We start from the raw sequence: 20,854 nt of genomic DNA, 5'->3' as shown, positions 1-20,854 counted from the left end.
ATCATTTATTTTTCAACAGGACAATGACCCCAAACACACCTCCAGGCTGTGTAAGGGCTATTTGACCAAGAAGGAGAGTGATGGGGTGCTACGCCAGATGACCTGGCCTCCACAGTCACCAGACCTGAACCCAATCGACATGGTTTGGGGTGAGCTGGACCGCAGAGTGAAGGCAAAAGGGCCAACAAGTGCTAAGCATCTCTGGGAACTCCTTCAAGATTGTTGGAAGACCATTTCCGGTGACTACCTCTTGAAGCTCATCAAGAGAATGCCAAGAGTGTGCAAAGCAGTCATCAAAGCAAAAGGTGGCTACTTTGAAGAACCTAGAATATAAGACATATTTTCAGTTGTCTCACACTTTTGTTGTTAAGTATATAATTCCACATGTGTTAATTCATAGTTTTGATGCCTTCAGTGTGAATGTACAATTTTCATAGTGATGAAAATACAGAAAAATCTTTAAATGTGAAGGTGTGTCCAAACTTTTGGTCTGTACTGTATGTATATGTGTGTATATAATTACATATAATTAAAGGGGAAAGTTTTGCAACTGTTTGACTAGTTGTATTTTAATAATCGTAGGCATAACAATAATACTTCTGGCTATTGTCGTAAATTGCTTTCCATGCATGAATGTAGCAATCTCGTTATTTGAAGATAAGTATTTTTTGTTTTGGATGAGCGAATTTTCAACAAAAAATATCTCCCGTTTTACTTTCTGCTAACCGATTTCAATATTCCATTTTGGCAGTGGTACACCACCTTAATATACTTATTGTCAGTTGCAGCATCTTTAGGTAGCGTTCTTAACTACTGGCATTTGATTTGTCACTTTGGCAAGGGGGAATTCAAGTGTTAGAACCCAAAATTTTTAAATAATTTATTACAGTAAATCAGTAAAGACATGTAACTGTAGGTCTATTTTGCAACACTTTAAATTAAATTGTCAAATTGTTAATTTTTAATTTAAATTGTCAAAATAGAGACACATGCATGTCATACTGATATTATGGGCAGGCGGTCATTGAATTATCCTTTGTCGTCACTTGAACCGTGCCAGTGCCTAGCATTTCTGGCTGATGTCATTTATTTCCGGGGATGGCTAAGTTTAAGTTTAGAAACAAATGAAATGTTATGCTTGTATCCAAAATATATGCTAAACCCATAGGTCTCATTGGTCACAGAAAACATACTAATGTCACAGAAAAGAATGTGTTAGCCACTTTCAGCAGCAACACAACCGACACTGCTGGCAATAACCGTCTCTGCAGTTTTAGGACCAAACACAGGTAACTTTTGGCCTCACCTGCCCCTGGCAAGTGTATTAGTGGATAGAAAGTAGAGGGCATAATAGAGTGACACCATCACCTGGATTCCATGTCCTGCTCAGTCCATCTCCTCTGCCACCATAACACATAATGTTGTACATAGCTTAATTTCTAGTCCATTAATGACACCTGATTCTGTTCTTCCCCATAATCCCCCTAACCCACTGCATCTTGTGAAAGCTAATACAGCAGAATATCATCTTCCAGCTGATTTATCGGAAGAGATATATGACGCGCCCCTGGGCCTGTGTCGCGCTGCGCTGCGCACGCGGGAGCTTACCCGGAGCCGGATCTGTGGAGGGTTGTAGTCTCGTGGCGGTGACCCGGTCCGTGCCCAGGGAGTCAAACTAGACGGCAGTCTATTAGTAGTAAATGGTTGATGACTACGCCACCCGTTGAGTGCAGCCAGGGGGCTGCTGCTGCAGGGCAGACCGCTGAGGCCGATGGTGGGATTGTGCAGCGTGATAGTATGACCCCCAACGGGAGGGGTATGGCCTCAGGGCAGCCGACGTGGATGATGGGGGTAGCAGGAACCACTCAGAGACGGTACGGTGTAGTTCAGGGTCTTTACTGGTAACAACAAAAGACCCTCCCGGAGTACTCGCTAGCGAACGGGGCCTGGTCAGTCCTTGAGCAGATGGGATCTCCCCTGGCCAGGCGTAGTTGTAGGCCTCCCAAACTGACTGTACTCTTCTGGCTACCTTGCTAGAAGCTGATGTAAGTAGCCCACGTCCCTGAGTGTACCGTGTGGTGCTCACCCGTATGGCCGGTGACTCGGGGCCTTCTAATGGCTTCCGCTCCACGATGGCGGTGCTGGTCCCACGCGTGTGACCGTGCCTTCGGGCTTCTGGGCCAGAGGACCTGAAATCCCCTGCCTGACGGATTCTGCTGCTGGGTAGGAATTAGTCCCCACAGCCTCGGACTCCGGGTCCGGTAAAAAGTCTTCTTAGTCAGGGCGAACTCTGCAGCTGCCAGCCCCTGACTCCTTGTAACTGCTGTTTCTTCCTATGCTGTCTCTACTTCTTCTCTTCTTCTACTCACTCACCCTGCCTCAGCCCCAGGTTTTTATAGGGGAAGTTCTTCCCCTCCCAAGACTGGGCAGGAGGTGTGGCATGCACAGGATCCCTGACCAAAGGACCTCCCACCTGCTCTCAGACATAACATTACGTTACTGTGGCCACCAGACCCCTCGGGTGTCACATTCCCCCCTAGTAAAATTTAGTACTCCGGGACTAAACACATTATAGAAAAACATAACAAGGTAAAAACAATAACAATAAAATACAATAAGGAAACACAATAAGATGGTCACGGCGTGTCCGCAACCGGGTGCAGTCTTTGAAGAAAAGCAAAGGTGTCCATTTCACCGAAACAGGGAGACGTAACCAGGTAGGGGTCTGTTCTACCCCGAGTCCTTGACAGTCTTTAGTCCATCCTGGGTTACGCTCCAACTATGTACAAGGATTCCCGGTAAATCCACCAAGGATTCCTAAAACAACTAGAAACACAAAATTACACACAAGCAACTATAGACAGGTAAACATATAAAATAGCTTAAACATTTAGATCCTCCAACGTGCGGGTAACTGGCCTCTAGTGGCCCTAGTGGACCTACGGAGCTGACTGTCTGGCCCTGAACTACAGGGTGTAGGAGCTGTCAAGGGTAAACTGGGCAGCTGTCTACCGGCTCTTTGTCTCACTAGGGGTACGGCAGGCTCACTATAAGCAGAGGGTTGATTCTCCTGTTCTGCTTGTGTGGAGTCTTCTGCCTCCTGGACTGGCTGTTCTTCCAGCTCTACCCGTTGCTCCGTAGGTTCTTGGGATGATGGTTGGAGGAAGGTGAGTACGGGTACCACAACTGCACCATTGACTTGAGTCCAAGACCGAGGGAAGTCCCCGAGCACGGTACTAACCATATCTTCCCTTTCTTCCATGGGTCGAAGGTCTTCTTGTTCCTCTTCAGGGTTCCTCAGTTGTTCGGGACACTTCTTCAGGTGGTCCCGGGATACAATGGCTGTGGTTTCCCCTCCGTCTTTACTGATGGTACAGACCTTCGGGTTCTCGTGGCTTGAGGGCAGTACGGTGTACGGGTCCTTCTCCCACTGGTCGTCCAACTTGTGGAGCCGTCTCTTCCTCTTCAAGACCTGCTCTCCGGGTACCAGGGGAACAGCGGGAGCATACTGGTTGTATGTCTTCTCTTGTCTTTCCCTAGCCTGACAGAGACTTCGCTCCACGCTCTCCTGTACTCTCCGGTACTGCTGCTGCCTCTCTGTGTCCCAGTCTGTTTCTGGTGAAGTGTCCTCGGGTGTCAGGACTCCCATTTCCAGGTCAACAGGTAACTTACCAGGTCTTGCCCTCATTAGGTAAGCCGGGGTACAGTTGGTGGAACCTACCGGGATGTGGTTGTATAGGTCCACCAGATCGGGCAACTTCTCAGGCCACAGTCTGCGTTCTTCCAGGGGCAATGTTTTTAGAAGATCCATTACCACCTGGTTCATTTTTTCACAAAGTCCATTAGTTTGCGGATGGTAGGGTGTCGTCCTTATCTTCCGGCAGCCATACAGATTGCAGAATTCCTGGAAGACCTCCGCTTCAAAGGCAGGTCCCTGGTCCGTCAACACTTGGTCCGGGTACCCGTGTGGACGGCAGAAGTGCTGCTGGAAGGCTCTAGCTGCTGTTTGAGCCGTTAAGTCCTTGACGGGGACGACAACCAAGAACCGAGAGTAATGATCCACGATGGTTAACGCGTAGACGTAGCCACTTCTGCTTGGGGTCAGTTTTACATGATCCAAGGCTACCAGTTCCAACGGTTGCCGGGTGACGATGGACTGCAGGGGAGTCTTCTGGCTGGCCCGGTCCTTCCTTCTCAGATTGCACGGGCCACAGTCTCTGCACCACTTCTCGATGGTTCCCCTCATGCCTACCCAGTGGAACCGCTCGCGCAGCAGGAACTCCAGCTTTTTCCACCCGAAGTGTCCAGCTCCGTCGTGGTATGCCTCCATCACCATGGCTGCGTCTCTTCGTGGCACCACTACTTGCCAGAGTAGTTCATGCGTCCGGGAGTTGACCATTCTGCGGCACAACTTCCCCTTGTAAAGGAATAGTCGACTCTTCTCCGCCCATAGTTGTTTGGCTTCCTCCGGAGCGTCTGGGTCAAGGCGAGCCTCCGGCCGAGTCAGCATCTCCTTCACCAGTCGGACGGCAGGGTCGCTGTCTTGCGTTTCCGCCCAGTTGTAGTGGGGTAAGGGGTTCAACGTAGCAGCCTGCTTACTCCTTACCCGGTGGGAATACTGGATAGTCCCATGACGGTGGAACGCAGGGAGTTCAACTTCTTCCAGTCCCTCCGGATCTTCTCCTTCGTCCGGCAGGTTGGGCATCCTGGACAGGGCGTCCGCGTTAGTATTGGAGCGTCCTGCCCGGTATTTGATTGTGAACTCGTAGTTGGACAGACGGGCCATCCACCTCTGCTCCAGGGCACCGAGTCTTGCCGTGTCCAGGTGTGTCAACGGGTTGTTATCCGTGTATACGGTGAACCGGGAAGAAGCAAGGTAATGCTTAAAGCGCTCGGTGACTGCCCATACCACGGCCAGGAACTCTAGCTTAAATGAGCTGTAATTCTCGGGGTTCCTTTCGGTGGGTCGCAGTTTTCGGCTGGCATAGGCGATTACTCGTTCTTTCCCCTGCTGAATCTGGGACAGTACGGCTCCTAGCCCGATGTTACTGGCGTCGGTGTAGAGGATGAAGGGCTGGCTATAGTCCGGGTACGCCAAGATTTCATCCCCCATGAGGGCCATCTTCAGCTGGCGGAAGGACTCTTCTTCTAGCTCTTCCCATTTGAAGGGCGGCTTCTGGTTCTTGGCCTTCCGGGACTGGCCTATCAGGAGGTCCTGCATAGGCGCTGCCTTTTTGGTGAAACCGGGAATAAACCTTCGGTAGTAGCCTACCAACCCTAGGAACTGCCGCACTTCTTTTACGCTGGAGGGGCTTGGCCATCCCTTAATTGCGGTGATCTTATCGGGGTCGGGAGCCACTCCGTCAGCGCTCACCACGTGTCCCAGGTATTGCACCTTTGGTTTCAGGAGGTGACACTTGGAGGGTTTCACCTTTAGGCCGTAACTCGCCAGAGCTTCGAACACCTCCGCCAGGTGTTTCAGGTGGTCCTCATAAGTTTTGGAGTATACGATGACATCGTCCAGGTACAACAGGACCGTCTCGAAGTTTCTGTGGCCCAGACAGCACTCCATTAATCGTTGGAAGGTTCCTGGGGCGTTGCAGAGTCCGAACGGCATGCAGGTGAACTCGCTAAGTCCCATCGGGGTGGTGAATGCTGTCTTCTCCCGGTCCGCCTCTGCTACAGGAACCTGCCAGTACCCGCTAGTGAGATCCAAGGTAGAGAAGAAGTTAGCAGATCTTAAAGCAGCCAATGACTCCTCTATCCTTGGCAAGGGGTACGCATCCTTGTGTGTGATACGGTTGATTTTCCGGTAATCTACACACATCCTCATGGTGTTGTCTTTCTTTTTGACTAAAACTAGTGGGGCTGCCCAGGGGCTACAGCTATCCCGGATTACCCCAGCCTCCTTCATGTCTCTAAGCATCCCCTTGGCGTGTTGGTAATGTGCAGGGGGTACGGGTCGATACCTCTCTTTTATGGGAGGATGATCTCCCGTGGGGATGCGGTGTTCTACCCCCTTGACTCGCCCGAAGTCTAACGGGTGTTTACTAAACACTCTCTCATACTCTTGAACCACCCGATAGACTCCTTGTTTCTGGTGTGAGGGAGTGGAGTCAGTACCCAGATGTAGTTGCTGACACCAGTCCTCCATGTCTTTCTTAGAGCCGTTACCTTCCTCCGGGTGAGATGGAGGCAAGGGTTCCACAGATTGTATAGAATTTTGATTAGTGGTATATAATTTGGCTAGCGTGGCATACCGGGGCAGGTACACTTCCCTCTCCCCGATATTTATTATGCGAACGGGCACCCTCCCATGGCGTACATTGACCACCCCCCGTGCTGTCAAAATGGTGGGCCTACTGTCTGAGTAAACTGGTTCTACCATTGCCTGGTAATCTCTACCTCTCAGACCAATAGCTGCCCGGCACCAAATCATCATTTCACTTTTTGGGGGCATGGCAATAGGAAAAGGGTCACACATTCTTACGCTACCAATCTCACCGCCGGAGAGTTCCACTTGTTGCCGTTGCATCAGTGCCCGGATCTCTTTCTGGAGCACCCGCTGCTCGCCGGAGCTGGCATTCTTGGCAACCTGCTGTAAAAGGAAAATCACCTCTGCAAGACAATTTTCAATTACATTAGTTCCTAGAGTTATTTTTGGGTGACTCTCATGTTTATCAATATCTACAATGATCAGTCCCTGTGCGGCCAGTTCGACTCTACCAATTTTGATGGTCACCTCTTTAAATCCGATCTGTGGCACGGGCTGACCATTGCTGGCGATGATACTCAGGTCGTCGTCAGGGTAGCGGGTAATATCCGAGTCATTCCAGTACTGCTTGAAGAGCACGTACGGGATGGTGGTGACCTGTGACCCGGTGTCCAATAGGGCACTCATGGGAATGCCATCCAGTACCACAGGCAAGACTGGACGTCCTCCCACATATCTGTCGCGCCAGTTCGATGGGCCTGGTGATCTTTTTCCTGGGGGTTGGCCCTCTACCCCAGGTTGTGCCCGTTTAAAGAACAGTACCTTTCCATATGTCCGGGTTGATTGCAGCGGCGGCAGATGGGTCGTCCGTCCTCGCTGTATCGGTCACTGGGTCTTCCTCTGGCCGGTGGGGTCCTCCTTTGTCGACGCCACGGGATGTCCTCCGGTCCGGATGCCAGCTGGATCTTCCCTGGGGTGGAAACCTGTAAAGACTGCACAGTTCGGGTTAGCGCAGCAACGCTCTTAGCTAGCTCTTGGACCTGATGGTGTAGGTCTGGAGCCGGGTCATTGTCCAAAGCCTGCGCATCAGCTCCCACAGGCCCTGCCGACAAGGGCGTCGCCCCCTGGTGGTAAGTGATAGCTGGGCGCCTGTGGGTCACAACGCCACCCGGTGCCGGTTCTCGGAGCACCCGGATAGCTCTGTCCTTGAACTGTGCAAAGTCCAGATGGGGATCCTGTAAGGCCATTGCCCGCAACTGGGTTCGGTGGGCATTGCAATATAAACCCTCTATAAATTGTTCAGTCAACAGCCTGTCCTCGTTTCCCACCCCATCAGGGTCGGTCTGCTTTATGGCCCTCAGGGCCTCTTGTAGGTTTAGTGCATAGTCCCTTATACTCTCATGCGCTCGCTGCTTGCACCCGTAGAATCTAAGCTTGATCTCGGCTGAGGTGCGGGTATCAAAGGTGTCCCTCAGCCGGGTTAGTATCTCTGCGACAGTCCTCCTCCCAGGTGGCCAAGATTTTACTTCCCTTTTGGCTGCCCCGGTTAATTGGGCCACCAGGATGCTCACTTTTTGCTCTTCTGTGAGGGGGTACACCTGGAAGAGGCTATCCAGCTTTTCTCTAAAGTCATGCAGGGTATGTGACTCCCCTGAGTACTGGGGTAGCCAAGCTGCTCCCGGGATATATGGCATGGTGAAGGGCATAACTGTAGCAGCGGTAGCGCTGGCGAGGGTTGAGGCAGTGAAGCTCTCCTCCGTATCCGACATCTTCCTCCCCCCTAGTGGACCGTGGCCTACCTTGCGATGATCCTGTTCCGTAGGCCGCGGCTCCGCAGTGGATCGTCAGGGTTGAGGACCTTCCGTCGCGCTCCGGTGACGTCGGCGTCTGCTGGGCTCCTTTCAGGACCTTACGCAACGTCCGGACGTGAGGCGGGGCTTCAGTTCTCGCGCGCTTTCGGAGTCCACGCCCCTCTTCTTCCCGCGCGGCGTCCTCAAGATGGCGTCCAATGGCGGGAAAACTCCACGGATGGCGGGAAGAAGGTCGAAGATGGCGCCGGATGGCGGGAAAACTTCGCGGATGGCGGGAAGAAGGTAGAAGATGGCGCCGGATGGCGGGAAACCTCCACGGATAGCGGGAATCTTCACCACTGGTAAGTTTGAACAGTCTTTGCTTTTCAGGCACGCAGTACCCGGTGGTTGCGGGCACGAGATCCTGCCGACTACGCCAAAGTTGACGCGCCCCTGGGCCTGTGTCGCGCTGCGTTGCGCACGCGGGAGCTTACCCGGAGCCGGATCTGTGGAGGGTTGTAGTCTCGTGGCGGTGACCCGGTCCGTGCCCAGGGAGTCAAACTAGACGGCAGTCTATTAGTAGTAAATGGTTGATGACTACGCCACCCGTTGAGTGCAGCCAGGGGGCTGCTGCTGCAGGGCAGACCGCTGAGGCCGATGGTGGGATTGTGCAGCGTGATAGTATGACCCCCAACGGGAGGGGTATGGCCTCAGGGCAGCCGACGTGGATGATGGGGGTAGCAGGAACCACTCAGAGACGGTACGGTGTAGTTCAGGGTCTTTACTGGTAACAACAAAAGACCCTCCCGGAGTACTTGCTAGCGAACGGGGCCTGGTCAGTCCTTGAGCAGATGGGATCTCCCCTGGCCAGGCGTAGTTGTAGGCCTCCCAAACTGACTGTACTCTTCTGGCTACCTTGCTAGAAGCTGATGTAAGTAGCCCACGTCCCTGAGTGTACCGTGTGGTGCTCACCCGTATGGCCGGTGACTCGGGGCCTTCTAATGGCTTCCGCTTCACGATGGCGGTGCTGGTCCCATGCGTGTGACCGTGCCTTCGGGCTTCTGGGCCAGAGGACCTGAAATCCCCTGCCTGACGGATTCTGCTGCTGGGTAGGAATTAGTCCCCACAGCCTCGGACTCCGGGTCCGGTAAAAAGTCTTCTTAGTCAGGGTGAACTCTGCAGCTGCCAGCCCCTGACTCCTTGTAACTGCTGTTTCTTCCTATGTTGTCTCTACTTCTTCTCTTCTTCTACTCACTCACCCTGCCTCAGCCCCAGGTTTTTATAGGGGAAGTTCTTCCCCTCCCAAGACTGGGCAGGAGGTGTGGCATGCACAGGATCCCTGACCAAAGGACCTCCCACCTGCTCTCAGACATAACATTACGTTACTGTGGCCACCAGACCCCTCGGGTGTCACATATACAGTCATCCTTTGCTCTTGGATAACATAGGGCCGAAGGAGATTTAGAACATCGTTTTAACGCCAAACTGTTTTCCTGGCTCTATAAGCTGTGGTAGTATAGTCAATGGCAGTTGTAGTAGCCCTTTGAGCCAGAGCTAATCCTGAGGTGGGAATCGGGTGGGCGTCAAAGAGCTTGGGCCAGCAACTGTCAGCTGAGTCAGGGATGACTATGATTATTCTGTGCTGAACAAGCTATGAGAACCAGATAGGTGCGCAGAGGAGGAGGATATTGGCCTCAGTGATGCACAGAACAGGCAATGGCTGGTTAGAAACATCTGGGACAAAATCTGCTTGTTTTGCGATCAGCTATGGAGATGTCGCCAGTTGACTGTTGTTTATGTAGGAAGCTCAACATTGATTGAAAGTTGCAGTGATTAAAAAATGGGAGCTTTGGCCTGCTGCCTCCCCCCCCCCTAAAATCTCCAAAGATTCTTAAATTAGACTATGTACTACTACGAATTGTTCTATTTACTATTGGGTGAACAACAGTCATATTGTATAGTTTTTTTTGTTTGTTTGATGATGCTCTTTTGATGTATTATTATTGTTCTTACTATCTTATGTCACACCCACGCATATTACTGAGTTCTCCTTTATCTCCCTTCCCTCTCTCCCTTTTTTACCCCCTTACCAGTTATTCCCATCCTCTCCCATCTCTTTTTTACATCCTACAGTTTCTCTTGCTCATCCTTATGTATTATAAAATGTAAAAATGAATAATATAAATTATTGGAAAGGAAAGTTGCAGTGATTGTCGTGGTTGTAGCGACTAGTCCCATACAGTAATAATGACCCCTGAATCCCCACACACATACTAATATTGGCAAGTGAAGTTCCCACCAGACGCAGAAATTAATAGTGCCTCCTGGCGCCCATACAAGCAGTAATAAGGACTCCTCAGTCCCCCTACATACAGTAATAATGGCTAATATGAGTCCACACCAGAAATGTTAATAATGTCACCTGAGCTTCCCCCTGCAAAATAATTGTTTTTAGAAATAATGTATATACTCATCTAGCCTCTGGATCTTGTTAAGTCTGCCAGCACATTCATCATCCTGGGGTGGGTGAACCACTGCGCTTAGATACTTTTGACCTACAGATTGGAGAGTGGTAGAGCAGGGAGACCATTGTTTCCTCTGTAATACAGGTGTCTGGATGCAACGCACAGAGATCATGAGGCAGAACCAGTCATGGTATAATTTAACCCAATTTATATACAGCAATGACTTCAAACAATTAGTGTTAGTAACCAGGCAAATCAACAGTAATACTAGTAACAGCTTGGAATAGCAAAGAAAGTCTTTAATGGTAATGTTCTTTTCACAAAGGTGACTCCCAGTTGTGGGAGCCACCACGTGAATGCTCTCTCCCGATCTGGCCCTAGCGGGGGTCACCGGGTTTTCCTGCTAAGCTGCAAGCCTCTCAATGACATAATCTAAGAAGTCTATCTAAGTCTGTTGAGCCTCCCACACACCAACCGCCCCCCTCCCAACCTGAAATCCTAGTCCCAGTCAACCTCTGTACCGTAGATGTTAGCTGGAAGTGACTGCCCTGTTCTATTGCGCTGTTCCTCTGCAATCGCAGGCGAGCCTATCCTGTCTGTTTTCTCATGGCTTTTCTCGACTTGACCATCGGCGGAAGTCTCTTAGGCTTTGGAGGCTTGCCCAACGCAGGGCACGGATCCTGGTCCTGACCAGCGTAGGTGGAACTTAGTTATCCTGCGGGGGATCCAGATCTTGCCAGACTGAGACCGACACCTGGACGGCACAGATATCCTGCTGAGGCCTGTCACCCTGGACTTAGTGGCTTCTCTGGAGCACGTCTTCTCCGCTCTTGCTTGGCTCCAAATCTGCCTGCGGTTTGGAGCTCAGGGCTTTTATATCAGTGACATTCTTCCTGTGGGTCACCTGATCAGGTCCAGCACCCAAAGTCACTCCCCCTGCTGCAAATATTTGAGCACCATATGGTTCCGCTTGATATCTGCTGACCAGGCGAAATGGCAGTCTTTCCTTACAAATGGCACATCCTGCAAGAGCTCTTAAGGGAATTCACTGCTTATTACATTCCTCCCCCCTTTTTGCTCGCCAGTCCTCAGGCAAGTGGGATCCTTGCCGGTTCGACGTTTCTCCACAGGTAGCCAGAATTCATCCAATAGTTGAGTGCACTCCTTGGTTTTCTGCTGTATCTGGGACCAGACCAATTCATCCTGGGCATACTGATTGGGGGGAATCCTGGTGTTTGCCCGCTCAGTCCTGCGAGGCTCTTCTTGCAAAGGCCCCTCAGGTACCTGAAGACTCAACTGCTAGGGATTGCAAGTCGACTCCCGGTTCGTTTTCTGGCTCACTCGAGGGCTGTATCAGCATCTACGGTGAACTCAACGGCACTGCAAGCCATTCTTCCTCCTCCTCTAAGGCTCCTGTTTGTGGGACTTTGGCCACTTCTGTTAGGGTTCCAGACTGGATATGGTCCTCTGCTTCAGAAGAGCAGGGTTGCAGCATATTCTGGTGCAGTACTCGAGTTACCACTGTCATCCTCTCAAGCCTAACCTCATATACAGAGTTTTCTGGGTATAGTTTCTTCACTACTCCTTGGTCCAGCAGGCTTCCGGGTTCCTTGGCCCACGGTTCCCCAGCTGGAGTAGTCCACCTGACATCAGGGACCGACCTGAATGCTCCACTAACCAAAACTTTTGCTCAATCAACTTCTTTACTGTCTGTAGTCGGTATGTGTTCTCTGATCCAGGCACTTGGACTACTGCCCAGACAGGGGTCCTCCGAATCTAAATCTAGCTCCAGTTCATTGATCTCTTGTCAATTTTGCCCAAACAGCAGCATGTAGGGAGTGTAACTTGAAGTCACATGGTCTCAATTGTTGTAAACCCACACCAACTCAGACAATAATTCGGGCCACTTCATCGTCTGACGGGCCCTGTTCCCTTGTGGATGATATGGTATGATTCAGGATTTATAGATACAGCACAACTCGTCCATTACTCGCCCCTGGAAGCAGGCCCCATGGTCGAAGTGAATTCGCTTCGGGCACCCATATATGCAGATGAAGTCCTCACAGATAGCTCTGGCTGCAGCTTCAACTGTTTGATTGAGGGTGGAAGTCACCACCGCGAACTTTGAGAAGTTATCAGTCATCACCAAACAATACCCATAGCCTTTGTATGAAGTTCCGATCATCAGGACCTCCAAAGGTGCAGCGGTTCGGATATTCTGAATCGGAGCTCTCTGTTCTGGGGGTTTGTTCAGCTCACACCGGCAACATCTTCGGCAAACTACTTTGACCCCTTGAGGCCAGTATACAAGTTTTTGCAACCACTAATAGATCTTCTCTACACGAAAGTGGGCACCCCTCTCATGAGCTTCTTTAGTTAGCTGCACTACCTATGCTTCTGGAGCTACTACTTGCCAGGTAACATCGAACTCTCGAGGGAGTTGAATCCTTCGGCACAGCAGGCCTTCTTTAAGGAAGAGCGTTTCCCGCTGGTCCAAGATCTGCAGGGTACTTGGGGGTGAAGCAGCGCTATTCTCCTGGTCAGGCCTTGGCCCTAGAGTGACCCATTTTCTCAGCCTCGCTAGCTCCGGATCGGACTGTTGCAGGTGTATCTGCGACACCCCAGGGGTCTGGTTGCCGCAGTAATAGAGATATTATGTCTGAGAGCAAGTGGGAGGTTTCTCTGGTCAGGATCCCTAAACATGCAACACGGTCCGCCCAGACCTGGGAGGGGAGGAATCTGCCCTTTTAAACTGGGTCTGGGGCGGGATTAGAGCAGACAGAGTCAGAGCCTGGAGAGGGAAAGGAAGAACTAGGAGCTCTGTAGGAGCAGTAGCTGAAGTCCAGGGGCTGGAGCTGAGCAGAGTTCGCCCTGGACGAAGATACTAAAGCCGGACACAGGAGTCCGAGGCTGTGGGGACTGATATACACCCAGCAGCAGAAACCAGCCGGCAGGGGATTCCAGGTCCTCTGGCCATAGAAGCCCGGAGGCTCAGTCACAGAGAAGGGACCAGCGCCGCCATCCAGGAGCGGAGGCTAACAGAAGGCCCCAAGTCACCAGCCATACGGGTGAGCACCACACGGTATACTCAGGGACGTGGGCTACTTGTAACCGCTGACAGCGAGGTAGCCAGGAAGAGTGCAGATAAACGGGGAGGCCTACAACTCCACCTGGCCAGGGGAACTCCTGCTTGCTCGCAGACTGACCAGGCCCCTTATACTAGCCAGTACTCCCGGGAGGGTCTGCCTTGTACCATCAGTAAAGACCCTGAACTGCACCTCACGTCTCTGTGGTTCCTTGCCGCTCCTGCACCATTAGCACTGGGACCCTCACACCATCACTCCCATCATCTTCCACATTAGCTGCCCTGAGGCAATACTTCTCCCGTGGGGAGTCATCCCATACTCAGCTGCGCAAACAACATCAGCCTCAGCGGTCTGCAGCGCAGCGGCGGTCCCCCACTGACCGCAATCCACGGGTGGCGTAGTCGGACACTTATTACCATACAAATAGACTGCCACTGGTTTGACCACCCTGGGCACGGACCGGGTCACCGCCACGGAGAACTACAACCCCCAGCGATCCGGCTCCGGGTATTCCCCCTGCACAGCAGCAGCAGCACAGGCCCAGGGGGCGCGTCATATCCACTAGTCTCTTTAGCGGCCCAGAATCTAGATGGGTCTGGACTCTACTATAGACTCCTGAGCTGTTACTACAGCTGCGGCAAACATCTATATCTCTCTTCAATCTGGCTTGGGTGACTCTGGACAGGGCATCTGCATGTGTGTTCTGGGACTTGGACCAATGGGGGATCTTGTACTGGTATTTAGGCATCCTTGCGAACCACTGCTGCTCTAGCATGCCCAGCTCTGCATTCTCTAGGTGGGCCAGGGTTTTTTTTTTTTTTTCATCCGTCCGCACAAGTATTTCTGACCCCGACAAATACTCTGCAAATTTCTTCGTCATGGCCCATACGAGCCCAGCAAGTCCAGTTTGAACAAGCTGTAGTTGTCCGGATTGTTTTGTGTCTTGCAGTAAGCTACTGGCATACGCGATCACTCGCTCTCTTCCTTCTTGTACTTGGGCCAGTACTTGGTCCAGTCCGTACAGGCTTCCATTGGTGTACAGCACAAAGGGCTGCTAGAAGTCAGCATAGGTTGAGTGGGACATCCATCAGTGCCAACTTCAATACCTCAAACACTTCCTCTTGCCATGAGCCCCACTGAATGGGTTGACATTTGACTTCCCCAGCTGTCCCCTGCAACAACTTGTTGAGTGGTAATGCAATCTTGTTAAGTGGTACTGCAAAGTCCTTTATGAACCTGCAGTAGTACATGGCTAGCCCTAGGAATACTCTGTTCTCTCAGGTTGATTGGTGTGGGCCACTTTCTCTGCGGTGGGGTAAACTCCCGCTCTAGACATGGTTTGTCCCAGGTATTCAATTTCTCGCTTCAATAGGTGACACTTCCGGGGCTTAATTTTTAACCTGTGTCTCTGAAGCCACTCCAGCACTTATTCTAGCCGGTTAAGGTTATCTTCAAACATGGAATAAATGATTGTCATGTAGATATATCAAAGTGGCTTCGAAGTTCAGATCTCCCAAGCATCTTTCCATTAAATGCTGAAAGGTCCCTGGTACATTTGTCAATCTGAAAGGCATCCTGTTGAACTCAAACAGGCCCATAGGGAGGACAAAGGCAGTCTTCGGGTGGTCTTTCTCAGCCACTGGGACTTGCGAGGAGCCACTGGCTAAGTTGAGGGAGGGTAAATATTTGGATTTTCCCAACACAGATAGGGACTCCTCGATTCAGGGCAAGGGAAAAAAGTCCCACACAGTACACGCTTTCCGCCTCCGGTAGTTCCCGCAGAACCTTAGAGTACTGTAATTTTTCCGAATTGACACAATGTTGGCTGCCCAGGGACTCTGGCTCTCGTGGATCACACTGTTGTGCAACATGTGGGCTGACAGCTCTCACCTCCTGGTACAACTGAGGTGGGATCTGCTGATATCTCTCTTGATTGGGAGCAGTGGTTCCTGTAGGGATCTTGTGCCAAATAGCCTGGGTGCACCCAAAGTCATCTTCATCTTGTGCGAACACCCCTGTAATAATAATGTTCAACCTGTCCAGCGTTCCTCGAGGAAAACTCTGTAAGGTTGGCCTCAATCTGTTCCAAGAGGTGTCGTCCAGCCAGTGGTTCACTTCTGTCCTCCTGACGATCGAGCGATGCTGCTAAGATCCATGAGTTTCCTCCCATAGGTGTCAGTCCTATAGCATCATCTCCAGAGAGATCTTCTGGCATTATGCAAACTCAGGTCCCCTCTTGTCAGGGCATCAACTGTAGACTGGCTCTACTTATGTATATACAGCGCATAGGTATTCGTCCCTGTCGCACAGTGGGCAGGGTGCGGGCAACCAATAATCCAGAGATTGCTTCTTCTCCCTCTATCTGCTCAATCTGGACCCTCCTGATCCACACCCTCTAAGGATACATGGGTCAGTACCAGCATAGTGAGTACAGTCTGTCCCACCAGTAGTGTCACTGAGGCTTCAGGCGGTATCAATACTTTGCCGAGAAACTATGAGGTAGCGGGCAACTTCTGAAGTTTGCTGACTAGCACAAGTTGCTGAAACACCTTTCTTACTGGCCAGGTCATGAGTGGCATGGGTCCAGTTGTTTTTATTGGGGCCCATACCCAAGAATTGTCCCACTTATTTTTGCACATTCATGCTCAAGGTTACATTGGGTCCTCCTTCTCCGGAGCCTTTTGCAGCACTATTCCTTTTTGGCCCAGGTCTTTTCCGCACACCCTGTCAAACATCCACACTACTCCAGCAGTTGATTAACCGCCACCAGTCGGATGGTGTGTTCTTTTCTGGATCTGGCAACTTTGGGAAAGTGACTCTGAAAATACGTTTCAGGCACAGTAATCACCCAAGACCCATGCCCATCAAGCCGCAAATGTGTTGCCCATTGAATTCAGCCCAAGTAATGAGTCTTTCGGAGACAATACCCTCAGAGTTCTGTCGTCCACCCTCTGAGGCTCTAAACCCCACAGTATGTTCCACAACCATGGGGCGTGTTAGTTTAACAGGCGCCTCATCTCCTTCTTTCTCAACTCTGGCAATCTCTTGAGATAAGTCCCCTTCCACCACAGGCCAAATACTCTGGCTCGTGTTCGCTGATGGGCTATATACGTGGCGTGATGGGATTCAGAAAAAGTGATTTTCCCGCTCTGACCTCCTCTCATGTAAGGCTGTGTGATCAGCCGAGGGATAGCAGCAGGGATTCCCTTGATACTGCACAGCTCAGCTCAAATGTCCCAGATCTCTTGGTTTCTCCCTCACCCAGTCGAGCTCAGTGCAGTGACCACATCATGACTCTGGACTGCGGCGGTGAGAACAGGGGTCTCTCTCTCCAAGACTCTATCTTCGGCCTCGACCTCAAGGAAGCCCAGATTCAGTTGTAGGCGCTCCTTTAAGACCTGCTTCAGAGAGGGATCCCTCAGCCCTGCAATGAGTCGGTCCCATATGACTTTGTCCAATGGACCCCAGTCCTCGGTGCCCATCTTGGGTCTTCTTGGTGATATGGGCCGTCATTTCCTGCAATGAATTAACATACTGAGCTATGGTCTCATTTTCCCCTTGAACCCACTGGAACAACCACATATGAAGGTGCTTTAGGTCCGTGGCGTCACTGTACATATCCTCCAAAATTTTTATCACCTTATCCACAGTGTCACGATCCCTAGGTTGGCGGTACATAATAGTCAGCAGGGCCTCCCCGTCAAAGGTCAGAAGGGCTAGCTATGACTGGATGGAAGGGGTCAGGGGATACATGTGCAGCATGCTTCTCAGCCTCTCTACCCTGTCCTACAGCGACAGCGCTGCCCCCGGTGAACTTTGGAAGATTGCTGAGCATAGCCCCCAAAGGTATATGTTCCATGCTGGGCTCGGTCACTGACTAGTAAGCCATCTCTGTGTCTGAATGTTGCATCCTGCCGACTATGCCAAATGTAATACTGTTGTTGGGATGCAGTCAGGGGTTGATATAACCCAATTTATATACAGATAAGACTGTTGGTGTTAACACTTAGTGTTAGTAACAAGGCAAATCAACAGTAGAACTAGCAACCGTAAGCTTGGAATAGCAAAGAAAATCTTTCATTAATTAACTGTAATGTTCTTTTCATAACAGTGGTGCGCCAAGTCATGGAAGTCACCACCTGAGTTATCTCTCCTGATCTGGCCCTAGCTGGGGGTCTCCGGGTTTTCCTGCTAGGCAACAAGTCTCTCTTGCATAGTCTATCAAAGCCCGTAAAGCCTCTCATGCACCAACCGGCCCCCTCCCAACCTGCAATCCTAGTCCCAGGTGACCCCAGTACCGTAGGTGATAGCTGGAAGTGACTGCTCTTTTAACGCGTGATGTTCCTCCGCAATCGCAGGCATGCCTCTCCTGTGGCAGTCTTCTCACTGCTCTTCATGGCTTGACCATTGGCGTAAGTCTCTAAGGCTTTGGAGGCTTGATCAGCGCTGGTCACGGATCCTGGTCCTGACCAGCGTAGGCAGAACTTGGAGTTATTTTGCGGGGACCTGGATATTGCCAGGCGGTGACCGACACCTAGGTGGTGCAGACTTCGCACTGAGGCTTGTAAAGCTGAATTCAGCGGCGTCTCTGGATCACGTCTGCTCTGCTCTCTAGCTTGGTGCCAAATCTGCCTGTGGTTTGGCGGGCAAGGCTTTTATATCAAGGTCATCCTTCATGTAGGTCACCTGATCAGGTCCAGCACCCAAAGTCACTCCTCCTGCAAATCTAACAGCACAATTTGTTTCCGTTTGATTTCACCTGGCCAGCAGGTGACAGTCCTACCTTATTGATGGCACATCCTACAAGGGCTCTTCAGGGAATTCACTGCTTCTTATTACACCTGCTCTATCGCAAAGTTTAACTGCATTAACAGTTAAGACTCGTGGTCGCTCCGAGTGGTCCTTACCATGTTGCTACGCTACTGGGTCCAAATCATCATAAATGATCATATCCAGTTGCCCAGTGCAATGTTCCTCATGTTTCAATTTATCCCCCTCTTTTAACTCTTGTACAACCTTGAGGTAAAAGATTTCAATACAAGTCAACATGTCATTCTGCTGATGCTCAGATAATTTTAATTTTTGTATCTATTTCATTGGGCTTCTGATAATCCTCTCATGAATGTCTGCAATAATAACTAGTGTCTAAACATATGGTTTGGGTTTTTTTTTTGCGATGGTTACAGATCCGTTGTTGGCCCACTTCCACACCAAATCATGTATACTGCTATTTTGCAAGAAAGTGAAAGAAGCTAAATAGTCATGTCTTTCTGTGACAACCTGTGCAAACCTAGGCCTCAACTATCACTTTTCTTTGTTGTATTGAACGTGGTATGTTGGACGCATTCACATACAACTTTACTGCCCTCTACAAATAGTACCTCCCTACCGGCAGGGAAGTGTATGATGACCTGATTACAAATGATAAGGAAGTTGAGCTCTGATTGTTTCTATTGCCAACAAAGAGCATTTTACTATCAGACCATTTTGTTGAAAGAGGTGATGACCATTATTCTTTACAATCCCCAAGCAAGAAACACAGGGGGCATGTTTTTTCTTGCCCATACTTGTATATCTTTAACTCAAATTATATGTTACTTATATAGCCCCATCACATTCTGCAGCATTTTACAGACGACATGTTCGCTGTCACCATGAGGCTTACAATCCGTATTAATATGTCTTTGGAGTGTGAGAGGAAACCCATGCAAACATAAGCAGAAGGTACAAGCACCTTACAGATGTTGTCTTTGGTGGGATTTGAACTCAGGAGGGCCCCAGCGCTGCATAGCAGATAATGGCAGATACTGTGTGATTGGAGGAGAAAGTAATTTATAATGTTTTATAGCTCAAATATATAATTGCAACCTTTTTTTGTATCCTATAGACACTCCAGATGGGAATTTACCATTTTTCTGGACTCTTTGTCCTCCTCTGTATCGGGTTTTGTGGTTCGCTTCTCACATCATTAGGAGAAAGGATTGTTTATTACTTGATCTTGCCTCGCATTAGGAGAAGACGTAGATTCAAATACTGGCTTCATACTAGTCAGGTAAGCTTTGAATTTGGGTATAAATTATATAAAAATATATTCATGGAGTTAAAACTTGTTTAAATTCCCTCAAGGAAGATGATAGATTTAAAGGGATGTGTCAAAAAATTACATGTTATTCAAATCATGGCCAGCACTACCTATTGTATTAACTAAATATGCAGGTGTAAGTAAGGTAACTAAGGAATTAACTAAGGTGTAAGTACGCTGTGGCTGCAATGCAAATAACCTTGTAGAAACCACTTGCAACAGCATTCTGTAAATTTTACACACGTGAATTACACTATTGCTCTGCAAGTAAAAACGTGAGGTTCTTGGTGTTCACATTGATTAAAATTTGGGTGCCCATCTTTTATCAACAAGGTAACCTGTTTAAGATGGTACCTTGTACTAAAAACTTACCCCTATGCCGGAAATGAACTGTGAGATTCTGCTGTATGATTGCATTATTTAAATCAGGGTTTCGTTTCAAACTTTTTTTTTAACTTTAGTATTTATTTGCCGAACAGTCAAAGAGAATTAATATAGTTGACACTTAAAATCTGTCAGCAGGATTTCACTATGTGCATGATGCCACACTTTCAAAAACAAGTCCAGCAGTACCATTGTCTGGGCAGTCCATTCCTCTGTCACTGAGAAATCAGTTTTTGAATTAATATGCAAATGAGTCTGAAGAGCTATTTGTAGATCTGAAGCCTCTGTCATTCCAGCTCGATTCCCCACCCAACGCCGCCTCCTGACAGCCTCTATGCTGCATGATTTCAGCTAAAGTACCCATCAATCAAGCAAGAGGAGGCAGCTCTAAACCGGGAATAGCGCTTTAGTCGCAGAGGCATAAGATCTACAAATAGCTCTTCAGGCTCATTTGCATAACCATTCAAAAGCTCATTTATCAGTAACAGAGGAATGACTGTCTAGATAAAGGTATTGTTGGACTTGTTTTTGAAATAGCTACATGCACATATACTTAGGAGGGGTGAAATTCTGCTGACAGATTCTCTTTAAGGCTGTGTGCCCACAATGTGTATTTTATGCGTTTTTGGTGCGGAAATTTCCGCAGCGTAAACGCATGATAAACGCATGGTAAGCCTTCTGCCAGGGTCCCCTATGCAATTGCGCACTTTCAATGCCCATGCTGCGGATTTTTCCGCAGCGTTTATGCTGCGCTCAAAAATCTGCAGCATGTCCATTAATTTTGTGGAAGCGCAGCGTTTTCGCCGCCATTAACTTGCATTAGAACGCGCCAA

At 49.7% G+C, this 20,854-nt stretch overlaps 1 protein-coding gene across 1 annotated transcript in view; it reads left to right on the top strand.

The window, feature by feature from the left end:
* Window positions 1-20,854, top strand: part of LOC141273221 (glutamate receptor ionotropic, NMDA 3B-like) — a 473,854-nt gene that overhangs the window by 324,935 nt on the left and 128,065 nt on the right. Inside the window, exon 7 of the mRNA XM_073684793.1 lies at window positions 19,443-19,607. Coding sequence (XP_073540894.1) covers window positions 19,443-19,607 — 165 coding nt within the window. The remainder of the gene's footprint in view (window positions 1-19,442; window positions 19,608-20,854) is intronic.

The sequence above is a fragment of the Phyllobates terribilis genome, unplaced genomic scaffold, assembly GCF_046119375.1.
Source record: "Phyllobates terribilis strain yellow unplaced genomic scaffold, ASM4611937v1 Scaffold_1__5_contigs__length_1240528914, whole genome shotgun sequence".
NCBI lineage: Eukaryota > Metazoa > Chordata > Amphibia > Anura > Dendrobatidae > Phyllobates > Phyllobates terribilis.
The sequence above is the reverse complement of the archived record's forward strand: the minus strand, read 5'-3'. Positions and strand labels throughout refer to the sequence as shown.